The sequence below is a fragment of the Neophocaena asiaeorientalis genome, unplaced genomic scaffold, assembly GCF_003031525.2.
Source record: "Neophocaena asiaeorientalis asiaeorientalis breed wild unplaced genomic scaffold, Neophocaena_asiaeorientalis_V1.1 scaffold78, whole genome shotgun sequence".
Classification (NCBI taxonomy): domain Eukaryota; kingdom Metazoa; phylum Chordata; class Mammalia; order Artiodactyla; family Phocoenidae; genus Neophocaena; species Neophocaena asiaeorientalis.
Genome location: NW_020175018.1, coordinates 16,900,832 through 16,914,311, shown reverse-complemented (window position 1 = coordinate 16,914,311; position 13,480 = coordinate 16,900,832). Strand labels below are relative to the sequence as shown.

At 57.8% G+C, this 13,480-nt stretch overlaps 1 protein-coding gene across 3 annotated transcripts; it reads left to right on the top strand.

Moving 5' to 3' along the window:
• The first annotated feature begins 113 nt into the window (after positions 1 to 113).
• On the top strand, positions 114 to 10,092 carry GBGT1 (globoside alpha-1,3-N-acetylgalactosaminyltransferase 1 (FORS blood group)). 3 transcript variants are annotated; one of them, XM_024762261.1, is made up of 7 exons: positions 114 to 349; positions 1,399 to 1,590; positions 2,165 to 2,230; positions 6,629 to 6,679; positions 6,762 to 6,797; positions 7,521 to 7,655; positions 8,757 to 10,092. In XM_024762261.1, the coding sequence occupies exons 2-7, from the start codon at positions 1,520 to 1,522 to the stop codon at positions 9,439 to 9,441; spliced, it is 1,044 nt and encodes a 347-aa protein (XP_024618029.1). In that variant the 5' UTR covers positions 114 to 349; positions 1,399 to 1,519; the 3' UTR covers positions 9,442 to 10,092. The 3 variants fall into 3 exon arrangements, with proteins under 3 accessions (XP_024618029.1, XP_024618027.1, XP_024618026.1); XM_024762259.1 differs by having other exon boundaries at positions 114 to 524; XM_024762258.1 differs by having other exon boundaries at positions 114 to 538.
• Positions 10,093 to 13,480: the final 3,388 nt, after the last annotated feature.

Genomic DNA, 13,480 nt, shown 5'->3' with positions numbered 1-13,480 from the left:
GAGGGTAGGTGGGGCTGGGGCCGGTGGGCGGGGCGCGCGGCTCCTTTCCCCTCCCCCGAACCCCGCCCGGCCCCGATCCCTGCGGGCCCTTAGTCGGGCCCCACCCAGCGCGCTACTAAAGGCGCCCGGCACGCCCTGGGTTTCGCCGGACTGCGGGCGAACCGAGACTCTGTTTTCAGGGCCGGGCTGCGCCCCTCCGTCCGTTCTAACGCTGGTCCGGCCGCAAGGGGCTGAGTCTGCAGCCCGCAGGGACAGTCACGCTCCCGCGCCGCTCCCTGTCCGCGCCCCGCGCCCGGCCGGAGGAGCAGCGCCGCGAGCCCGGAGCCTGCAGTGGCCGGCCGAAGTCGAGGTGCGTGTCTCAGACCCAAGCTCCTGGGTGCAGATCCCCGGCTGGGGCGGCCAAAGCTCGGGCGTGGTTCTGCGTCGGCGGAGCGGCCCCGGCGGCCCGGGCCCCACCGGAGGAAGAATCCAGCGGAGCCAACGGTCGACGCGGAGCTTTGGAGGACGCCGCGCCCCAAGCCCGGGTGGGGAAACGGAGGTCCGCAGAGGGAGGGAGAGGGAGAGGGAGCGGGCCTGCCAGAGGCCACCGGGTGAGCCGGGGCCAAAGCCCCAAAACTCCGGCCCGGGGATCTTTATCTGACCTCGGGCGGACCCCCGCAGAGCTGTCAGGCGTCCCGCGCTCTCTGTGACCCGCGCCGGACCCAGCGCTTTAGAGCCCTTCCCGCACATCAGGGGCGGTGCGGATTGCGTCTTGCCACCTCACCAAGCCCCCTATAGCTGAGGAGGACGCCGAGGCTGTGGTGGAGCTGGCAGGAGAGCGCCTTGCCCAGGGTTACCAACGAGAGCGGGTGAGAGCTGAAGCGCCTTCCCGCGGTCCCGGGAGAGCCCAGGCCCCCTCTCCCGGAGGAATGCGCTGCTACCACCCCTGCCCCAACCCCCCTCCCGGGGGATCTATGCCGCCTCTCCCAGCGCACCACCCCTCCCCAGGCCGAGTGTGCCCCCGCGGTGCGGGCTCTGGGCTTGATTTCCGGCGTCCTCCCAGTTTCCCCTGGAATCCTTCTCCAAGCCCCGCTCCACCCCCTCCACGCCCCCAAGCGCTGTTCCCCTAGTCCCTAGGATGGCCGCCGTTAGCTCATCACAGAAGGAGGTCAGCAGGGAGACCTGAGAGACAAGGCAGGGAGCCAGGCGCCTCTCTGGCCCGGGGCCTTTCGCAAGGCACCGCAGCAGGCTTTGGCTGAGTCCTGAGCCTCTGTCCTTCAGAGCTGCCAGACCTGGGCCTGGGCCCAGCAGTACGAGGAGACAGCTGGAATCCACATTCCCCGGGTGAGGCCGCCCAGGGGAGGGCAGGGCAGCAAAAATGGGGCCACTGTCCTGTGGATAAGGAGCGTTCCTTTGCAGGTGTTTCCCGGACCCCGGAGACACAGGCTCCGAGCCTGACACCTCTGAGAGAGGTGGGCTGATTCACCAGGGCACACCCAGACTCTGCAGGTACCCAGGCTCAGATGCTGCCCGCCCTGCAATGCGCTGCCCCAGACTAGCCCTGGGCCTGGGGTTCTGCCTGCTGGTGGTCGTGGCCCTCTGCTGTCTGTGGTGAGCATGCCCCATGGAGCCCTCCCTCCCTACCCCAGACCCCTCCATCTCTCAGCATCTCAACCCCCAAAGCTTGACCCCTTCACAGGATTCCCAGGTCCCACCCCCTTCTCTCGGTGCACCTGTCCCTTCACCCCAGCCCCGGTAAGACAAAACTAGCCTGGCTAATGTGTTTTACTTTGCACTGGTCTGGCCTTTGCACTCGCTCTTTCCTCTGCCTGGACTGTTCTTCTAGCCATGTTAACGTTTATGCTCCAGAATTCACCCTATGTGTTCTTCCCACAAAGCTCTGGGGGCCGCCCCCAACCACCAGCCCCCTGTGTGCAGGGCCTGGCATCAAGAACATTCCTGTCCCAGGAATGAATGGCTGCAGGGCTAATGACTCATTGCAGAAGACCAGGAGGCTTTGTCCTCCGAGGTCAGCCAGACCCAAGGAATGATTGGGCGGGGGGCGGGGGGAGGGGAGGTGTATCCCAGGTGCACCACGCGGGGCCTGCATTCCCACTGACATGCAGCAAAGCGAGTTTTCAGCCTCACGTGCAAAGTCAGGTCAGCAGATGTATTTCCTTCCCAGGGTGTATGTCGAGAACTGGCTGCCGGTCTCCTATGTCCCCTATTATCTCCCCTGCCCAGAGATCTTGTAAGTATGGGCCAGGGTGAATTGGGGGCCCCCGGAGTGGAGGGGGTGAGGGGGTTTTTAAGGTCACTTTGTAGGTTCTTAGGTCCTAAGGTCACGATTCTGAGCCGTGTGGTGAGCTGCCGCAGATGTGGAGTGAAATTCCCCCGTTTCAGTCCTTGGGTGTCCTTGCAGTGCCCCCTCCACAGCTGTGACCTTGAGCCTGTTGCGTAGCTCTGAGCCTCACTTGCTGTATCTGTAAAATGGGATGATAGAGGTGCCCCTCCCGAGCCAGCCAGAGCATGGGGTACTGTAACGATGCCTGTAAATATCCTGGTGTTGCACTTGGCACGTAGGAGGTGCTCAGGAAAGAGTGCTTTCAGGACTTGACATCTTTTTCTTTATTCAATACATTTATTTATTTTATTTTATTCTTTATTTTTGGCTGCATTGGGTCTTCTTAGCTGCACACGGGCTTTCTCTAGTTGTGGCGACCGGGGCCACTCTTCGTTGAGATGCACGGGCTTCTCATGGCGGTGCCTTCTCTTGTTGCAGAGCATGGTGTCTAGGTACGCGGGCTTCAGTAGTTGTGGCATGTGGGCTCAGTAGTTGTGGCTCGCAGTCTTAGTTGCTCCGCGGCCTGTGGGATCTCCCTGGACCAGGGATCAAACCCTTGTCCCCTGCATTGGCAGGCGGATTCTTAACCACTGCACCGCCAGGGAAGTCCAGGACTTGACATTTTGCTCGATTTCGTGTTCTCTGTGGCTTCAAAGAAGAAATGGACACGTGACCAGTCTCCCCAACATAACAAATCTGACATTTTGTCAGTTAAGAGTGAAAAAGATTTGGTTATAGATGAACCTAGAACTTGAAATGATTCCTACTGATTGCGTCACTTTTTATATCCGATATCAAACGTATCTCAGACTTGCCAAGATGGGATGGAACAGTCTTCCGTTCAGATCGCCCCAGCGCTCTGGTCGTTCAGCTGTCATTAGCGAATAATTCTCTGCCCTGGGCAGGTTGTTCTGTGACGGCGCCGGCCTGATCCCAGTGACGTCCTCTCACTGTGCTTTGTTTCATGCCCCAAACAAGTGCTGGTTTATAAGAACCAGTGTGTTTCCCAGCCAAGTCCTCTGTGTCATCAGACTAAAACTAGTAACAATAATTTTCAAAGGCCAAAAAAAAAAGAGTGAAAAAGGTGATTTGGGACAGTCTCAAGGGGACATTTGGCCACCCAGTCTTGTTTTTCATGACAGCAAAAGGAAAGTTTAAAATCTGGATCATAGACTAACAACATAGTTCATAACTAACAACAAAGTGTGTTTCACTATTATAAACATAGAATACAGTAAATTAGGAGGCTGGATAACAGAAAAGACGAAAGAAAATGAAATACCCTCTTGTGTTTTGCTGGTCCAAGTCATACTCTGACTCCAGAGTTCATTGTCAGCTCGTTGGTTGCTACGCTTTCTATTTGAACAGATTGTTCTAAAAAGCAGAAAGGCTGCTTGCTATTGAAAGTAGTTGTGACCACAGTGTTTTTGTGATTTTTATCCAGTTTCCCCAGAATTGGCTTGCTTTTTTGGCATCTGGTCACCATCATTTTATTCCACCCAGGGACTGGGCCCTAATTCTTGAATCCCTCTCCCTTTCCCACCAGCAAGTTTGCAGCATTTAGGTTGTTTCCAGTTTCCCAGCGTTCTAAATCAGTTTGTAATGAGCAGCTCTGGACAGGCAGCTTTTTCCATCTTAAAGATCCTTTCCTTTGGTAAGTTTCTGAGCCAAAGGATATGGCTGAGGTATTCCTCCATCGCGCCAGGTTGCTCTCCAGGGGGACAGTGGCACACACACACTCGAACTCACACAGATACGCCACCCCCTCCACCCCGCTGCAGCTGCATTGCCCCTGGGCTGGTGCTGGAAGTATTAGGTGCTATGAAAAACAAAAAGCAAACCACCTTGCTGACTCCAGACACGGGAAATGCGATGTGGTTTAAATTTCATTTCTTTGATTCCTACCAGGCCCTCACCTCCCCCACGCCTTCCCATTAACTGAATTTCCTCTCTGGTGCCTCGCCTGCTCCAGCACCTTCTCTCCTTGGCCTGTCGGCGGGTCCTCTATCGCCACCCTTGGCCGAAAGTACTTGCTACATTTTTTTTTCTTTGCAGTGTGTCTATCTTTTGGTTCTACTGAGTTATTATTTTTTTTAATAGATTAAAGTTGGAGAGTTTTGTTTGTTTGGAATGGTCACATCTTCCCCTCTGTTCATTTGGATCTCTTCTCTACTTTTAGTTTCATGACCTTCAGAGGTTTGGAAATATGAAGTTCCTTTTGTGGCTTTGGAATTCTTATGTCTAACCCGTTAAAGTGGCCAGAGCAGAGTGTGTCCAGGCTGGTGGGGGAAAGGGAAATACCGATGGCCAGGGAAGTGTGGAACAGGGGCCCCTTTCCCCTTCTCACTTCTGACCACCTTCTCAGAGTCCCATCACTTTCTTTTCTTCTTTTTTTTTTTTTTTCTTTTTGAAGATGTTGTCTTCTTTATTTATTTTTGGCCGTGCTGTGCAGCACGCAGGATCTTAGTTCCCTGACCAGGAATCCAACCCACACCCCCTGCAGTGGAAGCGTGGAGTCTTAACCACTGGACGGCCAGGGAAGTCCCCCTATCCCTTTCTGAGCAGGGGCCTAAAACGTGCTTGTCTGTGTGAAACTAGGGCAGGGGGCCAATTGGATGGATCAACTTTTAAAACTTGTTGCTTCCAGAGTATAGACTGATCACAGAAGGACAGATATAATAGGGTTTCACTTCTAAGAGATCTCTGGAATAGTCATATTTATAGAGACAGAAGTAGGAACAATGTTACCGGGGGCTGGGAGAGGGAATGGGGAGTTAGTGTTTCAGGGGGACAGGGTCTCAGTCTGGGACGATGAAAAAGTTCTGGACATGGATGGTGGTGATGGTTGCCCAATGTGAATGTCCTTTAATGCCCCTGAACTGTACACTTTCAAATGGTTAAAATGGGAAATCTTTGTTATGTATATCTTACCCCACACACAAAGCATAGACTGAAAAAACTAGGAAAGCTCCAGGAGGCTTAAGCCATCCCACCGTAGGTGACGTACTGAAGAGACCCAAGTGAATGGCAGGCACCCACGTCCTCAGGTGGTCTGAGCCTTACAGGCGAGCTCAGGCCTCTGCTGGAACAGGTTCTGACCCGGTCCCTGGGTGGCCTTGGGCAAGCCTTTCCATCCCCCAGGCCTCACTTCCACCCTGGGGAGCGATATTATTGTCCCCATTTTAAGGGTGAGGGAACTAAACCCCGAGGAGTGAGATGTCCGGCCCCTGGTCTCTCCAGCCAGCTGGTGGCAGAGCCAGAGGCATGTCGCCGGCAGCCTCCTGTGTCTGACCCTGCCGCCGGCCACCTCCTTCCTTAATCAGCCCTCCTTCCTAATCCCCCCAGGTTGGCCGCAGCTAGTGAGGGCCAGCCACACAGACAGCCTGCCAAGAAGGGGCCAGGGTGCTGCCCTTACCATTCGCTCCGTGCTGGGCACTGGCTGACAGGCCCCGACTTACATACCTCTCTTACCTCTCACGACAGCTCTAAGGGTTAAGGGTGCTACCTCATTTTACAGATAAGGGAAAATGGGTATATCAGTCAGCCTTCCACTAAAGAAACAGAACCAGGAAGACGGAGGGAGACTGACTGACTGACTGATTGATTGAAAGCAATCGGCTTACACGACTGTGGGGTGGCGAAGCCAGTCTGAACTCCACGGAGCGGGCCATCGGGAAGGGTGGGCTGGAACTCTTCGGCAGGACCTGACACCACCGTCCACCGGCAGAATTTCTTCTTCAGGGAAACCTCAGTTCTATGCTGTAGCTTTTCAACTGACCATATCAGGCCTGCCAGACTATGGAGGATGATCTTTACATGGGGTCAACTGGTGTAGATGTTACTGACATCTACAAAATCCGTACCTTCACAGCGACGCCTTGATTGGTGGCTGTGTAACTGGCTTCTTCAACTGACCATCACCATAGGTTCAGGTTAAGTAACTCGCCCACCCAGGCTAGAAAGTGGCAGAACTGGGCTCACCGGGCCTTTACAGCTCCGCAGACCTTCTCCCCAGTGCCCAGGCTCTTTCAGAGCAATATGTTTGAAAGAGAGACAGAAAAAGACTTTGGAGACAAGTGGTACCAGGCTGGAATCACTGCCCTGCCACACGGTGACCCTGGACAGACCTCCTCTATGGGAGTCCAGCCCCGACAGAGTGGACAGAGCAGTGGGGGAGGGTCAAGGGCATCTGGGGGGTTGGGGGTGCCTGTCCCATGGGGGTGCTTCACCTCGACCTCATCCTTCCCTGCTGAGTGTTTCTGCCGCCCACCGGCACTAATGGCTCTGTCTCACCTCTGCCACCAGCAACATGAAGCTGCAGTACAAGGGGGAGAAGCCATTCCAGCCTGTGACACCGTAAGCAGACGGTCATTTCCCCCTTTGCGGCCCCGGGGTTGGGGGCTGCCTCCCCTTAACCACTCACCCTTCTTGATTGCAGGTCACAGTACCCTCAGCCCAAGCTGCTGGAGCAAAAGTAGGTGTCGATTAGGGCCTGGGCACAGAATGGAGAGACCTGGGGTGGAGGGGGGCGCGCAGGCCTCTGATCTGGAAGTTGGGGTACTGGAGGTGTCCACTGGCCTCGGGGTCTGGGTAGTCTGGGACCTGGGCTCCGGTCCAGCTCTGTCACTAGCTGTGTGACCTTGGACAAGTTAACCAACCACTCTGGGATGTTTGTGCGCAGGTGGATAATAATAATAGCCACCTGATAGGAGGTTGGAGGACCAGATGAGATGGCGTTTGCAAAATGCACAGCAGGGAATTCCCTGGCAGTCCAAGTGGTTAGGACTCCGTGCTTTCACTGCTGAGGGCCTGGGTTCAGTCCGTGGTCAGGGAACTAAGATCCCTCAAGCTGCGTGGCGCGGCCAAAAAAAAAAATAATAATAATAACGCAGAGCACGGTGCCTTCTGCGTAGTCACGCTCGATCCGTCGTTGATGGTGATGTTGATGACCCCCGTCTCCGAGGCACTTAGCGGGCACCGGAAATGCCAGGCTCCTCTAGACACTGGGCATGCGTTAACTCCTGGTCTTGACCACGCTGGGAAGTAGCTATGACTATCCCCACTTTCCACATGAGGATACTGGGGCCCAGAGACGGGGATAAAGCTGCCCGGGGTCACACAGCTTTGGCAGGGCCAAGATGAGAGGGAGGCTTTCCCAGGGGAGGGTCTCAGCCCCCACGGCCTCCTCTGCTGCCAGGCCCACAGAGTTCCTGACACTCACACCCTGGCTAGCGCCCATTGTCTCCGAGGGAACCTTCGATCCGGAACTTCTGCATCGTATCTACCAGCCGCTGAACCTGACCGTCGGGGTCACGGTGTTTGCCGTGGGGAAGTGAGTAGTGGGCTGGGCTGGGCTGGGGGGAGGGGGGTTATAAATTCTGAGCCCCAGGAATTTATAGTCTGGGGAGAGACAGGACCCCAACCCGGGCACCAGGGAGGCCCTGAACCAGGTGCTGTGCAGGTGGGAAGGTACAGAGTGGAGTATGCTGGTGGGAGGGGAGCTTCCTGGAGGAAGGGGGTCTGGCCCTGGCATGGAAGGGGGGAGGGGGAGGCAGCCCAGGCGAGGGGGCAGCAGGAGCCTTTGTCAGGAGACACCCTTGTCCCTTCACCCCTTCTGCTTCCCCTGAACCGTCCAGGCAGGTATGAAGGAGTGGAAAGCCCCCCAGACCACCGCATAGAATTGGGGGTCCGTGGTCAGGCCACAGGCAGGTCAAGAGACCCAGGCAGAGCCAGCCCATCCTTGGGGACCCTCTCTCCTCCAGCCTCCGGCCTAAGGGCTCTCTGGACACCTCCTGTTTTCCCCTCTCCTTCCTCACCCCGCCTGCCCTTTCCTTTAGGAGCCATCACCTGGCAGCTTCCCTCTGGGTCCCTTTCTGGGACTCCTGAGAGAGGGACCCTAATGGGTCCCCAGCAGCTAAGCACCGGCCAGATGATGGATGGCCCAGCGGGGATCAGGGGACCCCCCCACCCCTGGCCCAATCGGCACCCAGCAGCCAGCACCACTCACCTTCCCTTACTCGGCCACTTGCCCGTTTCTTGGCTACTTTCCTCTCTCTGAGGCTCAGTGTCTGTGCCTAGGAAGTGGGGACTGTGGTCCCTGCCTTCTAGGGAGTTTATGAGGCTAGAAGGAGAGAAGAATCCCTTAGAACACTGCCTGGCACTTAGTAAGTGCTCAGTAAAAGTTAGCTCAGTCTGTGAATATGAGTCATCAATTATCATTATTAGGACGGTCTTAAGAGGTTGGTACTAAGATTGTGGGAATTTGACAGACAAGGACCCCGAGGACCCCTGAGTGACTTCTTGAGATGGAAAGCTGGGAGGTGGACCCCAGCCTGGCCAACCCCAGCCCTGTCCGTGTGGTGCCAGCACATAGTGGGGACCCAGGCAGTGGCCCTGCTGAGGCCATGGTGCATGATGGGATTCTCTCCACCAGGTACACCCAGTTCGTCCAGCACTTCCTGGAGTCAGCCGAGCAGTTCTTCATGCAGGGGTTCCGGGTGCACTACTATGTCTTCACTAACGACCCCACGGCCGTTCCTCGGGTCCGGCTGGGCTCCGGCCGCCTCGTCAGCATCATCCCCGTCCTGAGGCACGCCCGCTGGGAGGAGATCTCCACACACCGGATGCAGAGCATCAGCCAGCACATTGCTGAGAGGGCGCACCGGGAGGTCGACTACCTCTTCTGCCTCAATGTGGACATGGTGTTCCGGAACCCGTGGGGCCCCGAGACCTTGGGGGACCTGGTCGCTGCCATTCACCCTGGCTACTTCGCTGTTCCCCGCCAGCAGTTCCCCTACGAGCGCCGGCCTCTTTCCACCGCCTTTGTGGCGGATGGCGAGGGGGATTTCTATTATGGCGGGGAGGTCTTTGGGGGGCGGGTGGCCAAGGTATATGAGTTTACCAGAGGCTGCCACATGGGCATCCTGGCAGACAAGGCCAACGGCATCATGGCGGCCTGGCAGGAGGAGAGTCACCTGAACCGCCGCTTCATCTCACATAAGCCCTCCAAAGTGCTGTCCCCCGAGTACCTCTGGGATGACAGGAAGCCTCAGCCCCCCAGCCTGAAGCTGATCCGCTTTTCTACCCTCGACAAGGACACCGACTGGCTGAGAAGCTGATGGCTGAGCCGGGGCTGCCGTGGATAGGGGGGACCCCAGTGAGCGCCCAGCTCACCGGAGCCTCCTTGCACCGGTGCCTCACTTCTCAAGCCTTAAGTGAGACCAGCCCTGTGCTGTCTACCTCTCAGTCTGCCAGCAGAATCCAACGGGAAAATGGGCCTGTAAAGACCTTTGTAAACTGTGAAGGGTGGTGCGCATATGAGGAGAAGGCCAAGATTATGTAGCCTGTGTCCCAAGAACAGCAGGACAGGAGGCGGGGAGACCAGAGGTGGAAAAAGACAGGGCCCGGCAGGCCTCACCCAGCACACGTGCCTTGGGGCAGGCTCTGGAGTCTCAGCCCCACCCGGTACCTCAAATTCCCTCTCTGCCCCCCTTCTGTTGCCTGTTGCCCTTAAAGTTGCACTTCTAACACTGTGTGAAAGGCATCGCAGACCCCTTTTCTCTGGCTGCAGGGGCCCTGGATACTGTGATGTCCCCCAGCCACATGGAGCCAATTCCTCGCTCGGGTCCCTGAGTGAGCCTTTGAAATCGACCAGGTCTAGGCTCGCTCTGGTTTCATGTCCCACTTCCCTTGAGGTGTACCACACTCCCTGGCACCAGCCGCCTCCTTTGTAAGAGGGTTTGGGCAGTTTTTAATAAAGGTGGCGTGTGCTCGGCCCTAACTGGGGTTTCTTCACCTGCACATCCGAGTATCTTGGCCACCAGCCCTCAGGGATGCAGACAGCCTGGGTTGCAAATACACTCAGCTCGGGTGGGTGTGGTCAGGGTACAGTTTTCCAGAGAACCTGGGCTGATGCTGGCGCTGGCTGCTGCAACAGACAGGATTTCACCCTGCTTCTCCCAGGAGATGGGTGAAGTGGAAGTGTCGCCAGATATGCTCTTCTGCGTTGGGGGGCGCAGAGCCCACCAGCTGGATACCCTGTGGGGTCTTGGTCCCTGAGCACGTAGCAAATATGTCTGCCGGGGTTCCTGCGTGCACGGTCAGCCTTCGCCCTGGAATGCCCCTGGCAGGCCTGGGGCCCCAAGGCCATGGTGCAGCCCAGGATTAGAGGGTCTTCAGAGTCCTGCGGTGGTTCCCTCTGCCTGGTGGGACAGAGATGCAGTGGGGGCTGGCCCGGTGTCCACTCCCCTGGGGGCAGCAGCATCTTTGCCACGTAAGGCAGGGGCGGAGGGCGGGGGGCGATGCAGTCTGTGGCCACGTCGGGAGGAGGAGGAACCCACCCACCTGACCACCCCTGGCGAAACGGGGGCCAGCCCCAAGTCCACTCTTCCTGCAGCCTGTGTTTTGGGCGGCAAGCAAGGACAGACTGCAAGAATGTGGACAGACTGAGTGACTGCTGTGAGGAGACGGCCTGTGCTGGAGAGGACGGTCAGGGAGAGGCCCCGAGGGGCTCCCTGGGCAGAGGGACAAGGGTGGACCCATGGCCCATGTGTCGCTAGTGGGGAGCACCTTAACCATGGTGACTGGACCTGCCCCAGGGTGTGTGTGAGGCCAGCAGTGTTGAATGAGCAGGCCCTGCCTTCAAGGAGCTTCCATGTTGGAGCATGGAGAGGGCCCTTAACGTGGAGACCAGAGAAGCCCTCAGGAGCAGGTGGCCCTGAGGCCCTGAGGCCCGGGCAGCACCATCCTTGCTGCGGGGAAGTGAGCCCCTTCTCACTCCCAGCCCAGCTAATGGGTCCGTCTCAGCCGGGGCTCAAACCCCAGGCACTATGGCTACCCTGGTCTCCATCCCAGGGCGCAGGCCTCAGACACAGTGGAATGAGTTACAGTGCCCAACTCCTGGACCCAAACCAGGGTCCAGGCTACTTCCCAAAAAGGAGCTGAGGGCTTGGGGCCAGAGCCGCTCCGTGCGTGGGAAGAAGGGGCCTGGTAGGAGTGGGAGGGGTGGCAGGAGACAGGCCTGACCCAGCAGAGGGAGGGGGAGTGCCAGAAAAAGAAATAGACAAAATTACAGATGCAAAATGTCTGCAGTGCCCCCTGCCAGGGAGGCCCCTGAAACTTAAACTTGCTGTCCCCTCATGGCCACCTACCACCTCCCCACTCCCTACAGTCCAGCATCCCTGCTCTGCCACAGGGCCTGGCCCTGCACACCTCCACTCACACGGCCTGCTGGTCAGGCCTCCCTGTCCAATCACCTGGCCAATTCCTGGGGACAGACTCCTGACATCTCCAGGAAGCCTGCCTTGACTTATTCCCCCTCCAGGGTGGGTGCCTTTCAGTGTTCCCATAAATCCTCATCCCTATGTCATCATTGACAGTGTTCTGCCCATCTCCACCCCTTTCCCCAGTTGGTAAACCACAAGAGGGTACAGATGGCGGTCAGCCAGGTTTACCCTGGTACCCGAAACCCAGGAGGCATTCCATGAATGTTTGTTGAATGACTGCATGAATGTGAGGCAGCTGAGAGAACACGGGTTTGAGTCTGTCCTAGCACACGAGGGATGCTGGTCAGGTTACTCTATCTCTCTGAGGCCCTGGGGTGACGATCAAATGGGATTATGGCTGGGAGACCTCTGGGCACTGACTTCTGGGCAGGTACTTGGAGAAGTAGATAGGTCTGGGACCTAGCTAGGCAACATGCCCAACCCTGGGAGAGGGCAGATGACCATCATAGCCCCCACTGTGCAAAGGAGGAAACTGAGGCAGACCCCATCCCTGGCTGCATCTCAGGGATGCATGCTTGGGTGGGGTGAATAACGCACCCACTAAGCTCCTGCCAGTTCAGATGCTGTGGCTCTGATAAAACCACATGGATCGTGTCCCCTGCTGCCCCCAACCTGCAGTGATCCCCAACTCCTTGCCCCACACTCAGACCCCTGTGTGGTCTGGTCCAGACACCCTCCCCAGTGTGTGCACCCCTCACTCCTACCCCAGCCTCCCTACAGCCTTCCTCCCCCAGGGACCCCACCAAGCCCTCCCCGCCACAGAGCCCCTGCCTGCAGCACCCCTCCCTGAAGCCCCCCATCCAAGAGGGACTCACCTCCAAGGCTGGGCTCAGAGGCCACAACCTTGGGCTCCTGTGCAGCCACAGCCTTTGAGGTCAGAATGATCTGGGTTGAAACCCACAGCGGGGCCACGTCACAGCCCGTGTGGTGACTCTCAGAGCCTCAGTTTCCTCCACTGAACATAAGGTCAGTCACTCTGACCTTGGGAGGGAGTGTTGGGGATTAAAGCAGGGGGGAGGTGCCCAAAGTGCTTGGACTCAGGAGGTCGTCTGGCTGAGGGCGCCCAACACAGGACAAGGCCTCTGATGGTCAGCGCGGGCTCAGTGAAGGTAAAGAGCAATGATTCTGAGTCCCCCGTTCACTTAGAGCTGAGTGACCTTGAGAGCTGAGGCCACTGTTCACAAATAAAAAGTCAAAATCACTGAGCACCCAGGGGGTGTTCTTACTAACACTAACTACCACCGACAGTCATTCAGCCAGTGGTGGGCCCCTCCTCCCTCGGCTCCTCCAGCCCCGTTTCACCAGCCAGGGCTGCAGCTGGCCACAGGCTGGACCTCGTGTCCGGAAGTCCTGCCAGGAAAACAAGGAAGGGAGTGTGTGTGTGGGGGGGGTGGTAGGGGCGGCTTGACCTTCTTTTCTGTACCCCGTGTCCACTGCCGCCTCCAGGACTGCCTGTCCCAGCCATGCGCTCATGCGCTGAGCTGGCCCCAGCAGGTGGCATACGGGGTAGGACGGAAGGATGGGGCTGTACAATCTCACATCTCCAGGTCTACATTACCACCCGGCCCAGCCCCCGCCCGGTTGCGTTTGGGGCGGCTGGAGGTCCTAGGGGGCACAGGAGGAACAGAGCAGGTGGCGGAGGTGGGAGACGCGCCGTGACTCCCCGGTGCGCTGCGCGCGAGCGCGCGGCAAGGCGGGGCTCACGTGCACGCGACGTCCACGGGCCCGCGCAGGCCCCGTGTGCGCTCCCGGCCGTAGACTCTAGGCCCTGCTGCCCCGGCGGGGTCCACCCACGTCACCCAGCGAGAGGGAGACCGCTGCGCGTCCCCGAGCTCGCGCGGCGGGGTCCGCCCCTCACACCTGCGGTAGGCAG